Source organism: Myotis daubentonii, chromosome 9 (assembly GCF_963259705.1).
Source record: "Myotis daubentonii chromosome 9, mMyoDau2.1, whole genome shotgun sequence".
Lineage (NCBI taxonomy): Eukaryota > Metazoa > Chordata > Mammalia > Chiroptera > Vespertilionidae > Myotis > Myotis daubentonii.
In genome coordinates, this window is record NC_081848.1 from 84,199,955 (window position 1) to 84,218,007 (window position 18,053).

Genomic DNA, 18,053 nt, shown 5'->3' on the forward strand with positions numbered 1-18,053 from the left:
GTCTCTCTTCCATCCAGTTTCTCGCTGGGACGGAGGGGCAGCGGGCCGCTAAGCGGGCTGAGGAGGCGGGTGGTCCCTGCCATGCCCCCTCCCCCAGCACCCCTGAGCTCAGCCAGTTACCACGAGGCCTTTCCATGGGAAGGGTGGCTTCCAGGGGCTCCCCTTCTTCCCTGCAAGGTGGCGGGGGCGGGCAGGCTGCTGTGGCCTCCCGGATGCGCAGTCACCTCTGCTGAAAGCAGGGCTGTGTGGCTGCGTGAAGTCTCAGCGTGCCTGTCTCGGGCCCTCTCAGCAGCCCTATGACCCCCCCTCCCATTTTAAACAAGGGCAGTGGTTCAGTGATGTGGGCGCACAGTCTGGGGGTGCGGGTGGGATGGCACCAGCTCTGGCCAGCCGCAGGGGCCCCTGCCATGCCCTGTGGTACCACAGCCCCAGAGGTCCGAGTCCACAGTGGAGACCCCCTGGGCCCCAGCAGATATCCCCGCCTTTGCTTCCTGGACTGCGGCCTGGCCTTGCAAATGCCCGGGCAGAGCACCAGGACACCAGGGGGACCAGGACAGCCCGGCCTTGTGGGAGAGCTGGGCACCTCGAGGGGCACCCTCGGGTCAGTTGCTCTGGGTGGGTCCGGAGCGGGGGCGGGGCGGGGCGCAGAGGAGAAGCGCCGCTTTCTGAGACGGGACTTGGACCGGAGCTGCTGCCCCTGGTCACGCAGCGCGTGGCTCCGCTCTGCCCTCGCTCTCCTCCCGGGGCCTAGCTCTCTGCAGCCCCTCCCCACCCGCACGCACCATGGGGACCACGGTGTCCTCCGCCAGACCACCCAGGGCCTCCTGTGGCCTCTGGCCGTGGAGGGGGCTGCCGGGAGGGACCCTAAGTGTCAAGTTCAGAGCCTCGGAGGGGCTCCCAGCTGAGTGAGCAAGGACGCGGCTGAGCGAGCTGGCGCGGGGCCACCGGGTGCCGTGGCTGTGGGGTCCCTCCCAGCCGCCACGCCCAGCCCCGAGGCCCGACCGCGTGAAGCCAGACTTGCTGGGGACTCAGGGCTGTCCTTCCGGGTCCTCGGTTTCCCTGACTTCACACGAGGAGAAAGTGCTAGAACCAGGTGCACGCGCACCTGCCTCTGGGGTCAGGTGGAAGCACAGTTTAGGGGAGACGGGGCGCGCTGCCCCCTCTGGCTGAGGCGCCCAGCTCTGTCGGGCAGTGGCTGCGAGGCAGGAGTGGACTCGGAGGCACCAGGTCACCTGCCGAGGCTGCCGGCATCCTTTAGGGCTGAGGAGCCGCTGGGAGCGCTCCCTGGCGATTGGCATCCTCCTGACCGAGGCTGGGGGCTATGGGCTGGGGGTTGGGGGCGGGGGGTGGGGGCTGGGGGCTGCCGCCTGGCCCTGCTAGTCTGTCTGGGTCCGGGGGCAGCTCTGACCACGAGGGCTGCTCGCCCCGCAGGTGCCCCCGCCCTGGGGCATCCTGGAGGGATGGAGAGAACTCTGGACCGAGGAGCCGGGCGCTCAATCCTCAGGAAGCAGGAAAGCCGTTATTTACAAAGAACATATTAAATACACTGGAGACCTCGGCTCCCACCCCTGCCGCGTGTGCGCTTCCGTCAGTCCTCCCTGGGCCCCCGCGTGAGGAGAGAGCTCCCCACAGACGAGGCGGGGTTCCCACACCCGCCCCCGTCTCTGCTTGGAGGGGCTGCTTGTCTGCGGGCTCTGCCCTCCCCGCTGCCACGCGGGCAGCCAGCTGTTCTGCGGGCTTCGCTGCGGCTCCTGCGGGAGGGCAGGGCTGGGTGTGGGGAGGCCCTTGCCCTCGGCTGTGTTTCCAAGCGGCAGATGCGGGCACTCAGGACCCGGCTGGCTCCCGTTCGCTCCCGGTCCCTGGTCTGTGGGTGAGAAGGACGGTCAGAGGCGGGACCTGCCCCCTGGAGATGGCTCAGCATCAGGGTCAGGGCGGCCCCCTGTCAGGCAGCCCTGGAGGGCTAAGCCCATCAGGCAGCCCCCGAGGCTCTTCCGGGGGCTCCCGGATGGAGGCAGGGAGGGTGTCGAGGTGGGCGAGTCCCCCGCTCTGACCGCGGATCAGCTCCCGCACCCACACCCTTGATGCTCGTTCTTTCCCTTGAGGCGAGTCAAGGCCGTGGCGCGCCCCCCAATGGGCGGGCAGGAGGCAGGAGCCGGCGCTCTGCTTATCCCAGGGTGGGGTCTCCTGGGTGCGGCGGCCTCACCTGTCACAGCCTCTGAGCCCCGTGCAGGTCGTAGTCGCTGTCGGAGGAGTTATCGGGCTGGGCGGACACGCGGCGCAGGGCCCCCTCCAGAGCTGCGGGCAGAAGGAGGCCACCGCGGGGCTGACCCACCAGCTACGCCGACCGAGCCTCCCGGAGCCCAGAGCCCCTCAAAGCCCTTCAGAACTCAGAGCCCAAAACACCCCAGAGTCCCCCCCAGAGCCCAGAGCCTTCCCCAGCCCAGCGCCCCCCGGAGCCCAGCGCCCTCCCAGCCCAGCACCCCCCTGGGCCCAGAGCCCCCCCAGCCCAGAGCCCCCCGGAGCCCAGCACCGCGGGTGTGGAAAATCAGAGGGGCCTGGGGCTGGTGGCTGGCAGCCCTGGATCTGTTTTAATCAAATCATCCGAACGTTCACTAATGACGCTGAACTTGGGGTTCCCACTGAACTCAGGGCTCCCTGGGCTTTGTGGTCAGGGCGCTGTCAGTATGGGGGTCCCACGGCCGCAGTGGCTCTCTGAGGCCCGCAGAGGAACGGCTGTGGGCACGGCCTGGGCCATGGCCTTCTCTCCGGCTGAGCGGCCTCTTGGGCCGGATCCCTCCACCCCCCGCTGCGAGCACTGGGCAGGCCAGCACCCCTCTCCCCAGGCGCCTCCCCTTTGGGCCCCCGCGTCCCTCCCCGGTGCTCACCTGGGTACGCGGAGAGCTGCGAGTTCCTGGGGGGCTGGCTGTACTCGTTCTCCAGGTGCGCGGCTGTGGGGTTCTCAACCTGCGACCGGCGGACAGTCGTCCCGTGATCGCGATGGAAAGACACTGAGCAGATGATGCAGAGAGAGCGCCATTACTCCTATCCCTCCCCCCTCTCCCCTCCCTCCTCCTCCCCCTCCTCCTCCTCCTCCTCCTCCCAACAGGCCCAGAGCTTTAATTTCCTGCTCCCTTGGTGTATTGGGGCGGGGGGGGGGGGGCGGCTGCAAGGGCACCCACAGCTCCTCTAGCACCCCCTCTCCTCCTTTCTTCTTGGACGGGCTCATACTAGCCACGCTCAGACTTAGAGCAGCTTTGGGTTGGCCCGCAAGCTGATGGGCGGGCTGGGCCTTCCGTGGTCTGTTAGTCAGTCACCAGACACGGGTTCAACAGGGAATTGGGTGTACCCCTCCCCCCGCCCCCCAGAGCTGAGGGCCTTTGTTGATAAAAAAGACTTGGCAACACAGAGCCTTCCTGAAGGATCTGGCTCTGGACAAAGGGGCGGGCCTGTGGCGGGGAGGGAGGGGGGGGCTGTGGTGCCCCCATGAGGGGGCCTGGCTGTGGCTACAGGGGGAGAAGACGCAGGCCAGGCCGGTGGGAGGCGGGCTGCCTCATCCGACGTTGACCACTGGCCTTCGGAGTCCCGTGCCAGACACCGCATGGTAACAGGAGCCTGAACAGCCCGCTTCCCGTGCCCCGCTTCGAGATGGAGAAAGCAAAATGCCGGAAAGGTTCTGCTAGTCCTGGAGTAAAGGACCGTGTCTGGCCCGCCCGCGTGGCTCAGTGGCTGAGCGTCGACCTATGAACCTGGAGGTCAGGGTTCGATTCCCAGTCAGAGCACGTGCCCGGGTTTCAGGCTCCATCCCCGGTGTGGGGCGTGCAGGAGGCAGCCGGTCCTTAATTCTCTCTCATCATGGATGTTTCTCTCTCTCTCTCGCCCCCTCTCCCTTCCTCTCTGAAATCAATAAAAAACTATATATATTTTTAAAAAGAACCAGTGTTATATATAAAAATAAAGGAACTGTGTCTGGGTTTGCCCAGCTCCCAGATCCCCATGTCGATGTGATCATGGAGCCCCCTTCTGAGTCCTCCTGCCAATCCCTGTGGGCACAGTCACTCCTTAACGAGTGCCGCGGGGGTCAGAGCCCGGCTGCACCTGCCCTCCGCAGTGGGCCCCATCCTTGCCTCCAGGTTCCTGCAGAGCCCGGGGGCACCGGCCGGGCCTGCCTCCAGGTTCCTGCGGAGCCCGGGGGCACCGGCCGGGCCTGCCTCCAGGTTCCTGCGGAGCCCGGGGGCACCGGCCGGGCTGAGGGAGGCCCTGCCTCCCCGACACTTACTGCTCTGGTTCATCCCGGTCGGGCCAATCCACTGGCGCTGCTTCTTCTGTCGGACTGGGCGGCAGACGGAAAGGCATGTCAGGTGGGGGCAGGGATGGGGGGGTGGAGGCGGGTGCAGCTGAAGGGGGCACTGCTGGACGCAACCCCCCGGGGATCTTTGGGGGCCTCAGATTTCTGACTCGCTGCGGGGGAAACGGCACTCGTCTCACGCTAGAGGCGCTGGTTGCCCAGACAACCGGTTAGAGCCAGAAAGAAGACCTGGGAGGGCAGGAGGGACCCGCCAGGCCTGCCGCCTGGGGCCTGCCCTTCGCAGCCCGCTAACCTCAGTCCTGTCTTTGAGTTTCTCCTGCGTCTGCAAGACAACGACAACGGCCTGCAGTATACAGTCCTCACTAGGGGGGCAGTCACCCATTTGGTGGATGGGGAAACTGAGGCTCAGAGAGGAAGTGGCTGAGTCACCATTGTGCACACTGGTAGGGGTGGCCCTGGGCATGTGTCTCCTGAGGTCAGCGGCCGTGCAGACGACCCTCTGGCTGTCACCGTCTAAAGAATGGCCACACCCTCCCTTGGGCCGCGAGTGGGTCTCAGCTGGGCCCCCACATTGGTGAATGAGCAACTGCAACATTCCTGACTTCCTGTTTCTGTTACTTTGGGTAGAAAAAGGCCAGTGCAAGGGAGAAAGGCGGGCAGGGGGCAATGCAGAGGTGGGACCCTCCCCGTCCCCCCACACAGGGCCTTGAGGGGGGGCGCCGGGGGCACCTGCACCTACATTTCTTCACCAGCTTCTTGTAGGCGAGAGGCCCGCACATGACCAGCAGCACAGCCAGCAGCACCAGGGCCAGGATGATGCTCATCACGGTGCCGGTGCTCGGGCCCGCCGGGTTGGGGTCCTGGCCTGGGGGGGCGGGGGCAGAGGAGTCAGGACGGCCCGCCCCTCGCTATCAAACCTGTCCCCTCGGAGGGCAGCTGCGGACTGGCTTCTCCCAGGGAGTCGCCGGCTCGTGCGGACGGCCGGGGTCCATCTGGCTGCCTCTCCGGTGTCTCGGGGATTCTGGCTACACGTTCACCCGTCGACCTTCTATCTCCTAACAGCTGACCACCCCGCTGCCACTGGCCGCCTTTGCAATCAACTATTTTGCTTTCTACCATTCGCCAGCTACGAGTATCCCCTTGCCATCATACACGGCCCAGTACATGGTCATCTACCAACAGCCGCTTCTCTCTTTAACGTGTTACCCGGTTACTGTTAATGCAGCAAATGCGTTCCCCTCTGTCCCTTGCTTGACTGTCTTCCCTCCTGGGAGAGTAGACGATAGGCTGGAGCTGGCATTCATGGGCTGCCTAACAGCACAGGCCGGTCCCTCTTCATGGCTCATTGCGTCTGAGCACGCCTGCCCCCTCTGCCCCCATTTGCCATCTCCTTTGTGGGGGGCCTGTTCTTCGGAAACGTGCTCCTGACTGGGCCCTAGAGGGGACCCCAGGCCTGCCCTCCGCCCGCCGGGCTTGGCCAACTCACACGTGAGGAACACCCGCTTGCAGTGGGCTCGCCGCTCCTGCAGCTGGTGGCACTGGGACAGCTTCTCCCCGAAGCAGACCAGCCCCCGCGTGTCCTTCTCGCCGGCCTCCAGCACCTGGTAGGAGCTGACCGGCCCGCACTGCTGCTCCTGGCACACCTCCGCCCACCGCGCCGCGCCCTTGGCCGAGGGGCTGTGGCACAGGGCTTCCCACTGCCGGCCCTGGCCCTGGCGCACCTCCACGGAGCCCGCGCACACGCCGCTGCCCCCCACCAGGCGGCTCTGCACCTGGGGCTGGAAATCTGGGGGGGGGGGGAAGCAACGGAGGTGAGATGGCAGCTTTGCAGGGAACCCCTGGCCCGAGCCTGCAGGCCGGCCGCTGGGGGCTCATGCTGCCGGCAGAGTGGGGCCACCTCGCAGGGGGTGGGGCGTCCTGTGGGACGACCTTCCCCTGTCCTTCCCTGCGCCGGGCGTCCTCTCTGGCAGCTGCCAGCAGCTGGCCACTGCCCACCTGGCGCTGAGGGGAGAGCAGGGGGTAGTGGTCATGTCCTCTCATTCTCCTCTGCTCCTTGGGAGGCAACAGGGCTTTTCAGAAAGGGAAACTGAGTCTGGGCCTGGGAAGTGCCTCCTGCTCCGAGTCCTGGCCGATCGCAGGTGGGACAGAAGCCAGGAATGTGGACCTTCCTGCTGGCTGGTCAGGGTCCCCACTGCTGGAGGAGCTGTGATCCAACCAGCTTTGGCCAGTTTCCATGGCAACACCTGCCTTCAACGCCCTAGTACATCTCCCACTTACAACAACTGTCAAAGGCCAGGCCCCTGGGGTGGTTGGCAGGTTGCCGCCTGCAGGGGGCTGCGGGAGGGGGGTGAGGGGGGGTGGATGCTGAGACCCTCGGGGGCTGCTTGCGCCTGGAGGGGCAGCGTTGGCTCATTCTCACCAGGCGCCCAATGGGCGGGGGCGCCGTGTGTGCAGGGGAGCCCCGGGTCCAGGGCCATGCTTTCCAGCTTCGTGCCCTCGAACCCCGGGCCCTGCTGATGCAGACCCGAGGCTGCAGGGCGGGGCGGGCCTGGGAGTCTGCCTTTCTAACCAGCCCCGCCCCATGACGTCCACACTCTGAGGAGCCGAGGCTTAGCCCGCAGGCTCTGGAGTGACCCTGCTCAGTGGCCGTCGCAGCCAGGCGCTAACATTGGGCAGGAACTGGAGCCTCTCTGAGCCCCAGCCTTCTCGTTCGTAAAGTGGGGAGAACAGCAGCACCACCCCCCAAAGCTGTGGTGAGAAGAAAGTGCCTGGCCCCGCCCAGACCCGCCCCTCCTATCCCTGACCCCGCCCCCTCCATCCCTGGCCCCGCCCTTCCCATCATTGACCCCGCCCCCTCCCATCCTGGCCCCGCCCTTCCCATCTGGCCCCCGCTCTTCCCGTCCCTGGCCCCGCCCCCTCCCATCCATGGCTCCGCCCTTCCCATCCATGGACCCGCCCCTGGCCGACTCGGACTCCGCCCCACCCTCCCTCCGACAGCAGCCCCCGCCTCCCCGCAGGCCAGGACCGTTCTTCCCTGTTTTGAGCCGTGTCTCCTTCCCCTCCGTTTTCACTGAACCTGGTGTGGGGGACCCACGGACCAGCCTCATCGGCCACCGTCCCTCGACCACACCGGCTCCGCGGGAGGCCCTCCGGGGACGGCTCTGCACTCTCTGCCTGCGGTTCCCCGGGCCTCCTGCTCCCACCATCGCTGCAACCTCGTCGGTGTCTGGGGCTTACAAACTCCCCTCCGTGAGCTTGTCCTGCTCCGGTCCCGGCACGGCCACGCTTCCCGCCTAGAACCTTCTCTCCTTGGCTCCACCGCGCTCCTCTCCTCCTTCAAAACCCTCCAGGAGACCCTGCCTCCTCCTGCAGGTCCCGCGGGCCGTCTCCGTGTGCCATCAGGCAGCCAGACATTTTGCTTTGCTTTGCTTTGCAGAGATTCCCACGGCCGGGCTGTGACTGCTCCCCCGCCCCCCGCCCCCGCCCCCACCGCTCAGAGGCCGACATCGCCCTCTCCCTCCCCCCTGTTCTCCATAGTGCCCTGTGCTACCCTCGGGGTTTCAGGATGGGTGCTGCCTGACCGTCTGGGGATGCCCGCGGGTCCGGCCCAGCTCACTCACCAGAGCAGACGAGGGCGAGGGCCCGGCCGCCCTCCCAGGGCTGGGCCCTCAGGAAGCACTGCTCCAGGGAGGCACAGCTGGCGTTCTGGGCCCTCCATCGGATGGGCAGCGGCCGGCGCGCCCCTGGGGCCGGGGTCCCCTCGGCCTCCGCCTCCGGCAGGTGTTTCAGGAAGGAGCCACACTGGAGGGCCTCGCAGATGCGGTCCCCCAGGGCCTCGGTGCTGTCCTGGTCCTCGTAGCCCACGGCACCGCCCAGGCGGCCGCTGTAGAATTCCACCACGCCCGCACACCGCAGGCCCCCGGGCCCTGGCACCAGCCGCAGCCGGGGAGGAGCTGGGGGAGGGGAGAGGGGTGCGTCTGAGCGCCCACGGCCTCCAGCAGCGGGCCCTCCTTGCTCCTGGATCCTTGGCCCAACACAGGGACAAATGAATGACCGGCCGACGGCCCTGGGAAGTGGTGAGGTCCCGTGTTCCACTAGAACGCTTCCTGTCTGCCAGAGATCGCACCTAACTGGGCCTCCAGTGTTTAATCGCTAAATCCGACACCCTTCCCCCAGGGGCCTCAGAACCTCTTACCTGCGGGCTCTGGAGTGGTTGTGGGCAGAGGCCTTGTGGGAGGAGGGGTCGTCTTCAGTGGTTCTGCAATGAGACACCTGGTGAGGGAGGGGCAAGGGATGGGGGGCGGGGAGAAAGGCCTGGGAGGAGGGAAGAGGGGGTGTGGAGGCGCTGAGGGCAGCAGGCAGTGGTGAGAAGGACCTGGAACGCATGATGCAATTGTCTCTCAGTCTCCCGTGAGTGGGCGGTACCAGCCCATTTTACAGTTGGGAAAATGGAGGTTAGGAGGAGACAATGAAGTTTGCAAGTCCTCAACCTTTTCCATCCAATTGGAGAGGAGCCAGAACCCCTCGCCTTCCCCTTCCAGGTCCCCACCGGACCCCCTTCCACCGGCCTGTTGGGGGCCACAGATCACAGGCCCTGGGCGGCCTCCGCAGGGCGGTGCCCAGGCCAAGGGAACTCACCTAAGCAGATCAGGCTCAGGGGCTCCGCCTGGCGGGCATTGCTGGCGTTGCAGTGGGAGAAGGAGCAGGGCGTTCCGTGGCAGGTGACGTGGTTCCGGGGGCTGCTGAAGGAAGGGACCGGGCCGAGGAGCAAGGCTTCCCTGCACTTCATTTTCTGGCAGAGCGGGGAGGCCACGCTGGGGTGCCACTGGCGGCCCGGGCTCCGGCCCCAGCTCCGGCTGTCCACTGTGTGCCACCGGCCATCGAAGAGGACCTCTATCTGGCCCTGGCACTGCGAGCTGGAGCCCCGGAGGTTCACCGGGAACTCTAGGGGTCAAAGAGATGGGGGCGGGTCAGTCTGGGAAGGGCCCCTCACTGCCCCACTGTCCCACTCTCCGCCCAGGCTCCCCCACCCCGCCAGGCTCCTGCCCCACGGGCTGCCTGCCGGGCTCCTGTGAGCGCATCCTTGGGGCACTGCAGGGACTCCCCAAACTCAGGCTGAAGCTGGTCCGGGAGGGTGGGGTGCAGACCTCTGAGCCAAGGGTGACTTGGACCAGTGGGCAGGGTGCTGGGCGGCCAGGCCCGCGGAATCGCCCGCTCTGGGAACGCCTGTCTCCACGGACCCGAGAGGGGCCGGGCACCCTCTTCTCTTTCTCTCTCTCTCTCTCTCTCTCTCTCTCTCTCTCTCTCGCGCGCGCGCGCTTTTAAATCAATTTTATTGAGGTGCAACTTACATACCGTGAAACGCACTCATTGGAAAGGGCACTTGCTCCGTGGCATTAGGCCAATGCGTACGTGCCCGTCACCACCCGCCCTAGAATAGAGCATTTCCATGGCCAGATCAGCCCCGGGCAACCACCGACCCGCTTTCTGTCAGTAACGATCAGCCCGGCCGGTTCTAAAATGTCGGAAGTGGGGTCATTGGCATGTGTGTCCTCTGGCCTTTCCCGCCTGGCTGCCTCACGCGGGCGTCTAAGGTACTGCTGCGTGTAGCTGGCTCGTCCTTGGCATTGGGCGCCGTGTGGCGAGGCCACAGCTTGCGTATCCCTTTGCCATTTGGGTGGCTTCCAGGTTTGGGCTATTGTGAGCGTCCTGTACCCATCTTGTCTCTTGGTGGGCACAGGTCCCCCTTTCTCCCGGGGAACAGCTGGACATGGAGCTGCTGGGTCATAGGCAGGGACGGACACGCTTGTGTGGTTTCCGGAAGCGCCGTGAAGGATGCAGTGAGGACACACGCTTGCATTTGTGCAGTGAGACTCGGGAAAGCGTGGCAAGGAAGGAATGCGCGTGGGGCCTGCTTGGGTGTGAGGGTGTGAGCCACGTGGCTGCATCGCCTGTTCAAGAATGTTTTCTTACACGTGAAAAGGTCGTCCGTGTGAGTCTGACCACCGGGAGCTCTCCCTGGCCGGGAATTGCTGGTCGGGCTGCCTTTCTCTGCCCACAAATGAGGGCCCCCGGACCCCAGAGCACGGGGCTGGGGCTGGCCCAGGCCACGTGGCTCGTTAGAGGTCAAGGGGGCTCGTCCCACGGCTGATGTCGGGGCACAGCGCGCGGGCCTCCCGAGGCTGGGCCAGGGAGGGGATTTCCCCCCCGTTGGCAGGTGGGGAAACGGGCTCAGAGAGGCCAAACAACTTGCTGGAGCTGGGAGCGGGGAAGCCGTTGTGTGCTTCCAGGGCCCGCCCAGGCTCCTGTGGCCCCCTGTTCCCCCGGTGGCTCCCTCCGGCCACATTTCTCCTAAAGTGCATTCAACATGATGTTACCTCAGGAAATACGCAAGAGGGAGGCCTGAGGGACAGGAGCCTGGCAACTGGTGAGTTAAAAAATAAAGTTCGAGTGGGTTCTTTGCTGCAGGCCTTCTCAGAGCCTTTGCTAGGCCCGGGGCACGGTCCGTCTCCAGCAGGTGGAGGGCGGTTGCCTCCCCTGTGTGGGAATCGCCAGCCTCCAGGACTAGAGGCAGGACAGTCGGCGCGCTGTACAGTCTGGCGTAGCCGGGCCCTGCAGCCTCAGTTGCAAATGTCTTAGACCAGGAAGCAGCTCGCAGGACTGGGCGGGAAACAGGACTTCGCAAGGTGCCTTATGGGTGTGTTTTCTGTGCACGTGAGTGAGTCATGATAATAATTATCCTGAGAATGAGCATGTGTGGTGCATTATAGCCGTGGGGCATCCGTGTGCAGGTGGGCATGTTACGTGTGTGTGTGTGCGTGTGTGTGCGCGTGTGTAGGGGACCCCCTCTCTCTCTCTCTCTCATTCCTCTGGGGGGGGGCTTCACCCTGGTGGAGGTGCTGATTTCTTAATTGGCAGGACCCCCGACAGTCAGATAGACGCCCAGCCCTGCTCCCCTCCCCCGCTGCCCAGGCCCCGGTGGCTCTCCCTTACCTGGTTCCAGCCAGGGGGACGCTCCGAGGCAGGCGGTGACTGCAGGAAGGAGAGAGGAGTCAGGAAGGGAAGCTGCCTCCGCTCCCGTGGCCGCCGTCTGAGCAGTGGCCGAGGCGCAAGGCTTTGCCTGCGGCCTGGGGGGCCCCTCAGTGGCCATGAAACCCATTCGGTGGTTGCAACCATCACTTCCTTTCTTGTCCTAAAACTTTGCTTTGTAAATGGACGTGCAGTGAGATTGACTTTCCCTCAGTGCACAAGCCCGTGAATGTCAACACCCTGTAGGTCACTGTGGTCAGCAGCACGGCCGAGGCCTACGGCAGTCTCATCGCCCCCCCAGCCCCCCCCCCCCCCCCCCCCGCTCTCTCTGTGCGGCGATGAGCATGTCACAAGCATCGATTTCTTTAAAAATCAGATGGACTGGAAGAGTGGCCGCCAGAATGCACTGTGCGCCTTGAGGGCGAGGACCGCGCTTGTGCCTTAGGTTGCAAAGCAAAAATGACCTGTATGTTGCTTCCAATCAAAACAGCTTAACCTCCACAATCCTAGGGAACCGGGAATGAGCCCGCAAGTGAGTCCGAGACGGGGTTGATCTGCCTAGTGTCCCCCCGCAGGACACGGGGCAGCACTGTCTCTCTCGGGCTCCTGGCTCCAGCGGGGACAGCGAGGCTCAGACTTGGAGGGAAAGGGGCCTGCCCGAGGTCCACAGCCTGTTGGCGAGGGAGCCGGGCCCACAGCCCCTGCACCAGGAAACCCTGGCAGACTCCGGCCGTGGGGCCGGCATCGCTGTACCCAGAGAGGACACTGGCCGCCTGGTGTCGTGTGGACTGAAGTCAGAGGGTCCATTTCCCCACACACAGGGATTCCCTCGCCCCGGCTGGTGTGGCCCAGTGGCTAGAGCGTCAGCCTGCGGACCAAAGAGTCCCAGGTTCGATTCTGGTCAAGGTGGCGGGCCCCATCCCCAGTGTGGGGCGTGCAGGAGGCAGCCGATCAGTGATTCTCTCTCATCGTTGATGTTTTTATCTCTCTCTCTCTCCCTTTCTCTCTGAAATCAATAAAAATATATTTTTGAAAACAACAACAAAAAACAATGATCCCCCTCCTTGTCCAGGAACCTCTCGATTTCCAGCGAACCCCATCTGTCTGGCGGCCTGTGGGGTGTCCTAGGTCTGCTGTCTCTTGCCCTCTGAGGAGCAGCCGCCTGGAAGGTCAGGACCCCCTCTTTCTGGGCAGACCCCAGGCAGGGAGCTGCATCCAACCCTCATCTGTGCCAGCGCTTGGGGGACCACAGGTCACGGGGCCCCGATCCTGTGTCTCCGGCCAAGTCAGATGAGGGGATCGGTTTAGGATTAGGAGCTTTTTTATGTGCAAAACACGCAGAGAATCACACGGGGTTCCCGCCAGGGCAGCGTGAGGACCGGGGCCCGTGGAGGGAGAGCAGCTTCGGGCCTCTCACCTCGCTCACCGGGGCCTGTGCCAGCGGCCAGAGAGCGAGCCGACGGGGGCAGAGTGGCCTTCGCCATCTGGCTCACTGCTCTCTCCCGGTGGCCTGGTGGCTCACGGACTTTGCATGCGTCTCGGGCCACACATATGTCCCCACCGTCCCCCTTTCTGTTCAGAGCTTCACGTCTCCTGAGGCTCGGTCACACAGGGGCTCATTCTTCGCACCCACAATCCTGTGCAGAAGGGACCAGGCTCACCCCCATTTTAAGATCAGGAAACCGGGGTTCAGAGAGGCTGAGTGGCTCGCCTGTGGTCACACAGTTCATGGTGGAGTCGAGGCAGAAAAGCCATCACCATCACTTGACACGCCCCCCTCGGCATCTACCACGCGGAGACCCCAGAGCCTGCTCGCCCTGGGGTACAGGCAGGGGAAACTGAGGCCGAGAAGAGGGAGGACTCCCATCACATCTCGCCTAGCTGTGCCCCCAGAGCGAAGGGGTGCTGGTGCCTGGGGGAGGCCTGGGAGGCCAGCCCGAGAGGGTACATATGACGATGGTTACAGAGGAAGTGGCCACCACCGCAGCTGCTATTCAAAATGCAGACCCCAACCTCCTAACGCATTCGGCTGCGGGGCCTGAGGCCTCAGTCCCTCTGAGGGAGTTCCCGCCAGGAGCTGTTGCCGCAGACCTGGCTGGCCCTGCGTTTACCTTCTATCGCCTGCAAAACCCCGACTCCCCAAGCGGCCGGCGGGGTTCAGCCAGGGGCTGTGTCCCCGAGAGAAGGGTGCTCAGCACCCTCTCCTGCCGCCCAGCTCAAGGGGGAAAGCGTCCCCGTCCTCCCAGAGGCCCCTCAGCCTGGTGCTTACGGCCCCTCTGCCAGGGTCCCCCAGGCTGGCCCGCGCCCCCCCAGGCTCGCCCTCCCTGCCCGTTTCCTCACACATCTTCTCGTGAGGCCCCGGCACCCTCCCAGGCACAGCACGGCCCCAGCGCTCCCAGCCCCACAACCCATGTTGCTCAGGACTCCGAGCTGCACCCCCCCCGCCCCAGTCACTGGCCACTTCGCCTCGTGTCTGTCCCCCATCACACCCGACTGCAATGTCGGATCCACCAGGCGGGGTCCTTGTCCCCGGCACTGAGAACGGGGTCTGGCGCGTAGTGGGTGCTCAATCCACACTGTCCGAGTGCCTGACGGGCGCTGAGTGTGACGACGGGAGAGCCTCCCGAGGCAGCCATGGGCGTCCCCCTGTCAGCAGAGCAGCCGAGACAGGTGCTCCTGCCAGTTGGGAGTGGCCACGCCGAAGTCAGACCCAGATCTGGGCCGCTCCAACCCCACAGGCCTTCAGCAATGTGCACACCACACACCGGCACACACAGCACACAGCACAGGTACACACAGCACGTGCACACGCACCCACATGTATGCACACACACACACACACACAGTAGGTGGTCAATCAGTGTTGCCAGGCGGAGTTGAAGTCCCTCCCTGGTCCCTATGGAGAAAACACCCCTGAACACCCCTTGGTCCCTCCGCCCCTCGCTGGGGCCCGATCCCTTGTGCCCAGTGCCCAGTGCCCAGTGCCAGCAGGGCCACCGCTCTGCAGCCGGACAGCAGGCCGGGCGGCCTGCTTGCAGCTGGAGCCCCGCGCCCTCCTCGCCTGGGATGCCCCACCCTGTGGACTGGGGCTGCCCCGTGTGAACTCGGCCGCTTTCCCCTGCTGTTTCCTTGCCTGCACTTGTCATGATTTTAGTGTGTATTTCGGGGCTCGTTTACTTGTGTCTTTAACAGTCTCCTCTGTCAGCCCGTGCATGGCACCAGGCCCGCGAGGGGGGGCATCCCGTCCTGTTCTGCTTCGCACGGAGCTGGGCACATAGTAGGTGCTCAGTAAACACGTGCAGGTGAGCACATGCATGAGTAGCCTGTGCAGGAGGGCGGGCTGGGAGGAGGACGGCCAGGCCAGCATCGCGCAGGGCCCCTTCCCACCGAGTCCCACCTCACCTGTTTCTCGCTGACTCTGATAGTGGGAACAATAATGGTAATTATTATTATTATTGTTCAAGCTTCTTGAGCACTTCCTCTCCTTCATGCCACATTCTTCCTAACACGCTACGCGCATCGGTTCATTTAGTCCAGGGGTCCTCAAACTACGGCCCGCGGGCCACATGCAAATACAAATATTGTATTTGTTCCCGTTTTGTTTTTTCACTTCAAAATAAGGTATGTGCAGTGTGCATAGAAACTTGTTCATAGGTTTTTTTTTTTTAAACTATAGTCCGGCCCTCCAACGGTCTGAGGGACAGTGAACTGGCCCCCTGTTTAAAAAGTTCGAGGACCCCTGATTTAGTCCTTGCAAACTGGCACGAGGCCGGGGCTGCTCCATTCCCATCTGCAGGGAGAACTGACGCTGACGGACAGGCCGAGGCCACCCAGCTGGCAAGCGGCGGACCGGAGTTCGCATTGCGGCATGCAGGCCCTTCCGCTGGTGCTGGCTTCTGGAAGCCTGGGGGCAGCGCTCAGGGCCGCCCCCCACCCATCCTGGCGGGTGAGCCCCCGGCAGGGTAGGGCTAAGGGTAGTGGCAGAGGGGAGCAGCCGTGGGAAGCCATGTCACTGTCACCCCAACCAGGCCACGGGCATCTGCCCCAAAGGTCCTAAGTCCCGGGCACGGCCCAGGGCTGTGGCGGCAGCTCCTCCCGGCGTGGCTCCAGGTGCCTGCGCTGGCTGCTGCGGCTCCAGCCCTGGACCTGAGCCCCAGACCCTGGTGGCTGCAAACCCACTGGTTTACGGTTGTGTCCGCAGCCATTTTCCTCCTCGCGGGAGCGGCTCTGTGGCCCTCCCTCAGAGCAGCAGTGATGGGCCGGTCGGCTTGTCGGCTCTGCTGCGCACTAGCTGCTTCGCCCTGACTTTTCTGGACCTCAGTCTTCTCCTCTGTGAAATGGGCTGGCCTACTTCAGAGGCTATGGAGAGCTTACAGAGGAAAATGGCTTTAAAGGTATTTTCTAAGCTGTGACCCACTGAGCAACAGGAATGTTTATTATCCGCCAGCACACACACACACACACACACACACACACATGCACACACACACGCGTGCACACACACCCTGGGAACCACATGCCCTGGGGTCCCAGGTGGTCCCCGTCGTACTCGGGGTGAAGGCGTTGCCTCCAGTCCTAACTGTGGGCTCCTTCGGGCCGTGCCCCTGCTCCTCCCTCAATGGGATCAGGTGGGAGGGAGGCCCATGAAGCAGGACCCCCCACCCATACCCCCAGCTCGGCAGGGTCAGAGGCCACAGGTGAAGGGCAGGTGGGGTTTAAGGGCCTGGTCCGAGGGCTCCCCGGGGCCCAGGAGGCCGCAGCAGCTCCCCAGAGGGTCCCGGGAGGCAGAGGGCCACCTCCAGACCTCCGCCGGGGACAGAGGCAGCTGTATCTTTGCGGTTCCGTGCAGAGCTGCCACGGGAATGTGCGTGCACATGTGCCTTGTCACGCTCGGGGGACAGTAAGACGACGTTTGGAGGCACGTCTGGCCCATGAAAACACACACACATTCACATGCCTGCTCACAGCTTCTCTCAGCAGCACCGCCTCCTGAGACATCCCTCCAGCTCCCACCTCCTCTCCCCGCCGCTCCTTCCAAACCCGTGAGAAGCGCTCAGACCCCGGCCAGCTCACCCCCGGCATGAACAGATGGGAGATGGCGGCCGGGAGAGCCTCAGGGACCCATCCTGGGTGCACATGCTCAGACTTAGAAGCCAGTGCCGGCCCAGATCAGGGCGGTGGTCGGAGCCAAGGAGCCCCAGCTTCCAGCCCCCTCCCCCCCTGCAAACAGGAGGTCCGGCTGTCCCCACAGTGGCCTTGGGGCCAGGGGCAGGGCTGGGTTCGGAAGCCCTTCTCTCCGCTGGGAGGAGACCCAGGCTGAGCTCCCGGCCTGGCGGCCTGGCCGGTGGGCCTGGCTGGGCCCCCGGGACTGACCCAGAGCCACCATGGACTGAGGGTGCCTCTTGGGCACCTGCTCAGCTGCGCTCTCAGAGGCGGTCCCTGCCCTGCCTCAGCCACTCCGCCAGCATCATCAGGACAGCCCGGGGAGGCGATGTCCCCGAAGCATCTGAGCCAGGGCCTGCGCACGGGCAGGGAGGCTGCGAGGGAAGCCCACATGGGGGGGGGGGGGGGCTGAGGCTTGGTTTCCATGCTGAGAGGCGATTTAACATGGGTCTCGCCTGGAGGGTCCCATGAGGGCAGGGGAGAGCAGAGTGGGGGTCTGGGGGTGGCGCAGCAGGGGCTGGGGGCTCAGACAGGTTGTGATTCTCCCGAGAGGTGCATGCGGGCCTTCGAGCCAGACCCAGGGGCGCACTGCATCTCCCCCCAGCAACCCGAGCCCAGGGACCCTGGCGGACGCCCCGGGGCACTCACCCAGCACCCCCAGCAGGCAGAGGGCGGCTAGCGGCATTGGCGGCGACTCCATGGGCACGGACGGCCTCCTCCTGCCTCTGCCGCGAGCTCGGCGGTGGGTGAGGCCGTCTGGCCGTGTCTCCCTCCCGGGGAGGAGGGCGGGGCGGCGTGGGCAGGGTGGTACCGGCGCAGCAGCGGGGCCCCGCCACCCGTGTTTGAAGTTGAACTGTCAACTTCCTCCCGGTGAAACCACCTGGCCCAGTTCGCATGGCGGCCTGGCTCCTGCCAGCTTCCTGCCCGAGGTGCCAGGGCTGGGCGGCCTGGGGTGTCGGGCACTTGAACCAGGTCCTCAGGGGGGTGGGACTGAGGCCTGGGCTCAGGGAATAGGTGCAATTGGGGGCCACACGCACCGCCTCACAGGGTTTGGAGGTGGCACTGCCGCGTCCCGGGACTCTGGCAACCCCAGCACTTTCGCTCATCTGTTCGCTCACTCATTCAGCGCATCTGTGTCCAGGCCAAGCGCCAGGCGCAGGCCGCCAGCGGCCCCTAAGCACTCACAGCCCCCCTAAGCACTCACAGCCCCCCTAAGCACTCACAGCCCCCGCTGCACCGGGAGCAGCCTCCGCGGATGCCCTGCGGCTCCATCGCTGCAGCCTGAGAGGGAGAAGAGCTGCCACTGAGCTCCTGGGGGAGCCGGGGGGGGGGGGGGGCTCCTCCGTCCTCCCAGCCTCCGTGAGAAGGGGGCGGGGTTTTCCGTGTCCCAAACGAGGAAACTGAGGCTCAGCAGGGACCCCCTTGGCCTGCAGAGTCTGAACCCACGTCCCTCCATTCACCGCCCTGGGCACGGCCGCCTCCTCCGCGAACCAAACGCAAAGAGGCTCTGCCTCCTGTCTGAGCCGAGTCTTCCTCACCCGCGCGGCTACGGTTT

At 64.9% G+C, this 18,053-nt stretch overlaps 1 protein-coding gene across 1 annotated transcript; it reads right to left on the reverse strand.

Moving 5' to 3' along the window:
• Positions 1–1,370: 1,370 nt before the first annotated feature.
• On the reverse strand, positions 1,371–17,524 carry CD5 (CD5 molecule). The gene is made up of 11 exons (XM_059710508.1): positions 17,147–17,524; positions 11,300–11,338; positions 8,945–9,250; positions 8,502–8,564; positions 7,927–8,259; positions 5,793–6,092; positions 5,046–5,171; positions 4,277–4,330; positions 2,886–3,008; positions 2,204–2,295; positions 1,371–1,864 (listed from the first exon to the last, which is right to left on the reverse strand). Exons 1-10 carry the CDS (start codon positions 17,196–17,198, stop codon positions 2,207–2,209), a joined length of 1,485 nt encoding a protein of 494 aa, XP_059566491.1. The 5' UTR covers positions 17,199–17,524; the 3' UTR covers positions 1,371–1,864; positions 2,204–2,206.
• Between the last annotated feature and the right edge of the window lie 529 nt (positions 17,525–18,053).